Consider the following 2,400-nt stretch of genomic DNA (forward strand, 5'->3'; position numbering starts at 1 on the left):
GGGGCGGAGCCCGAGGCGCTGTGCAGGCAGGTGGGGTGCAGGGGGAGCCCAGGCAGCCTGGCCGCGGGGAAGGCGGGGCATTAGATTAGTGATCTGGGCAGAGCAGCTGCAGATGATGACAGTTGGGCACGCAGACGTGCTCCTCGAGCTGTGGGGACATCGTCAGCACCAAGTGGAAGGAACTCGGGCTCAGCAGGTCCTGCAATTGCATGAGCGCTCAGCAGGCAGGAAGCCGGTGTCGTCACCCTGCAGTGAACACAGATGTGGCCAAGTACACCTGCGCCCCCAGCCGCCCGGGCCTGCCTGAGGGACCTCTCGCTGCCAAAGTGCAGCCCCGGGCTTGGGGACATGGGTGGTGCTGCTGAGGCACAAGCCTCCTCCCCACCTCCCGCACTCGCATCCTGGTGGCTGGTCAGGCTTGGGCCTGTGCCCGGCTCTCCTGGAGCCCAGGCTGCTGGGCTGGTGCGGACGTGCATGGCCTCGGGGGTCAGGCTGGAAGGTCCCTACTGCCTCCGCTGACCGCCCGTCTGGGTTTTCTCTGCAGCCTCCAACCTGAACGCCCTGCCGGCCCCTGCGACCAGCAAAGTGATCAAGACCCGGTACCGCATCGTCAAGAAGACCCCGGTGTCGCCTTTCAGCGCGTCCCCCTTCCCCCTGTCCCTGCCTTCCTGGCGGGCTCGGCGGCTCTCCCTGTCCAGGTAGGAGGCCCTGCCCAGGCTCCTGTGCCCTGGGGCCGGGCTGGTGGGGCTCAGGGCTGCAGGCGGGCCTGAGGCCAAGGGCACCAGGCGGGCCTGAGGCCAAGGGCACCAGGCGGGCCTGAGGCCAAGGGCACCGAGCTTACCACTGGTCTCCACTTTGCCTCTGGGATTGAGCTCATCTTTCTGTTCAGCAGCTTCTGCCCCAGATGCGTGGCACCCACGCAGACACGCTCACGCACGTGCTCATGCCTCCTGCATCAGCGAGCCATCAGCTGACGCTGGAGGCTGTGGTGTCCCTCAGGAGGCCCTTGTGGTGAGAGGCTGGGCCCTGAGCAGCCCTTTGGGACCTGTGGCATCTTGTCGGTACACTGACTGCTGAGGGCGGGAGGGAGGCCGCAGCCCGCCCCACGCTACCTGCCTTGGCTGAGAGTGTGGTGTCGGCCGCCCTCTGAGACCGCCTGGCTTGGGCTGTGGGCAGAGGGTGCGCCTGTGGCCTCTGCAGATGTGGGCACGCAGCCTGCCCGGGTGGCGCCCACTGCCCTCCTCCCGCACCGCCAGGCCCAGGGAACTTGGCCCTGCGCCTGCTTCTCTGGAGGCGAGAGCTGGGAGTGTATTTTAAGTTAATTTTACTGCACTTTTTGTAATATTTTTGTTTTAAATAGATTTATAAGCATCTTGGGGGCTATTTCTACAAATTTATGAAGATAATTTTCACTCTCTTGATAAGGTTGAATTTACACCTGCTATTTCCATATTAATTCACAGTGCTAAGTGGGTCTAATTTCCTTCCGTTCTTCTGTCTGGTGAGCGTGGCCTTTTCCTAATGCAATTTCCCCCTCACTAAATCACTGTGATCGGGAGCCAGGATCGCGCTGAATTAACTTAAATTAATTTACTTAATAAGAGATCGTCGTGAATGAGGTTCAGATTTATTGGTTCTACTCCTGCCTCCCCTCCCGCCATAGGCATTCCGCCCACCTGCTGGCCAGGCCCCGCCTCCAGGGTGGTCCGTGGGCCTCTCCTTCCAGCCTCTGAGCACCAGGAAGGGTTAGGCTTTGGTCCAGCTGGGGCCTGGTGGGGGTGTCCATGAGTAAATGGGTGTCAGGCCCAGTGGGTGAAGGTTCCCCGGGGAGGGCCGTGGCCTTGGGCACCCTCAGGCAGTGCTGCCCGGCTCCTCAGCGGAGCTCCACGCCCAGCGGGTGGAGCGCAGCCCGGCCCTGAGGAGCCTGTGTGCTGGGCGGGCAGGTGTGTGGGGCGCACCTTGGGTCAGGTGGGTGGGGTGAGCCCCTGACGGAGCCCCTCCCAGCTGCTCCCCACCTCAAGCTCCCGCCTAGTCGCCTTGCTGTCTGGATGCTCTGGCTCCTGCAGCCCTGGCGTGGCTCTCGGGCCTCATCCCTTCCCTGTGGGCGGTGGCACAGGGAACCCACCGATGGCCGTGTGTTACCTGAGGGCGTGCGTGGGGCCGTGCTCGGTGGGCCTCCCTCCGCCCTGACTGCCTCCCCAGGCCTGTCTGCCGTTAGCAGGTACCCAGGACACAGCTGAGCGCAGAGCCCTGGGCTTGGGCCTGCAGGGTGGGGGGTGCGGGTGCCACGGGCTGAGTGCTGCCAGTGGCTGGGCTTCCTTCGCCAAGGCCACCTGTGTCCTCGCCGGGGCTGCCTGCTCAGCACGGTGGCTGCTCGCCAGCTGCCCAGCTCCTGCCAGG

At 64.0% G+C, this 2,400-nt stretch overlaps 1 protein-coding gene across 1 annotated transcript in view; it reads left to right on the top strand.

Annotated features, from left to right (window-relative positions):
• ZC3H3 (zinc finger CCCH-type containing 3) overlaps positions 1–2,400 on the top strand; it is a 69,472-nt gene that overhangs the window by 14,197 nt on the left and 52,875 nt on the right. Inside the window, exon 5 of the mRNA XM_015571381.1 lies at positions 545–698. Coding sequence (XP_015426867.1) covers positions 545–698 — 154 coding nt within the window. The remainder of the gene's footprint in view (positions 1–544; positions 699–2,400) is intronic.

This window comes from Myotis davidii, unplaced genomic scaffold (assembly GCF_000327345.1).
Source record: "Myotis davidii unplaced genomic scaffold, ASM32734v1 scaffold1509, whole genome shotgun sequence".
NCBI classification, from domain to species: domain Eukaryota; kingdom Metazoa; phylum Chordata; class Mammalia; order Chiroptera; family Vespertilionidae; genus Myotis; species Myotis davidii.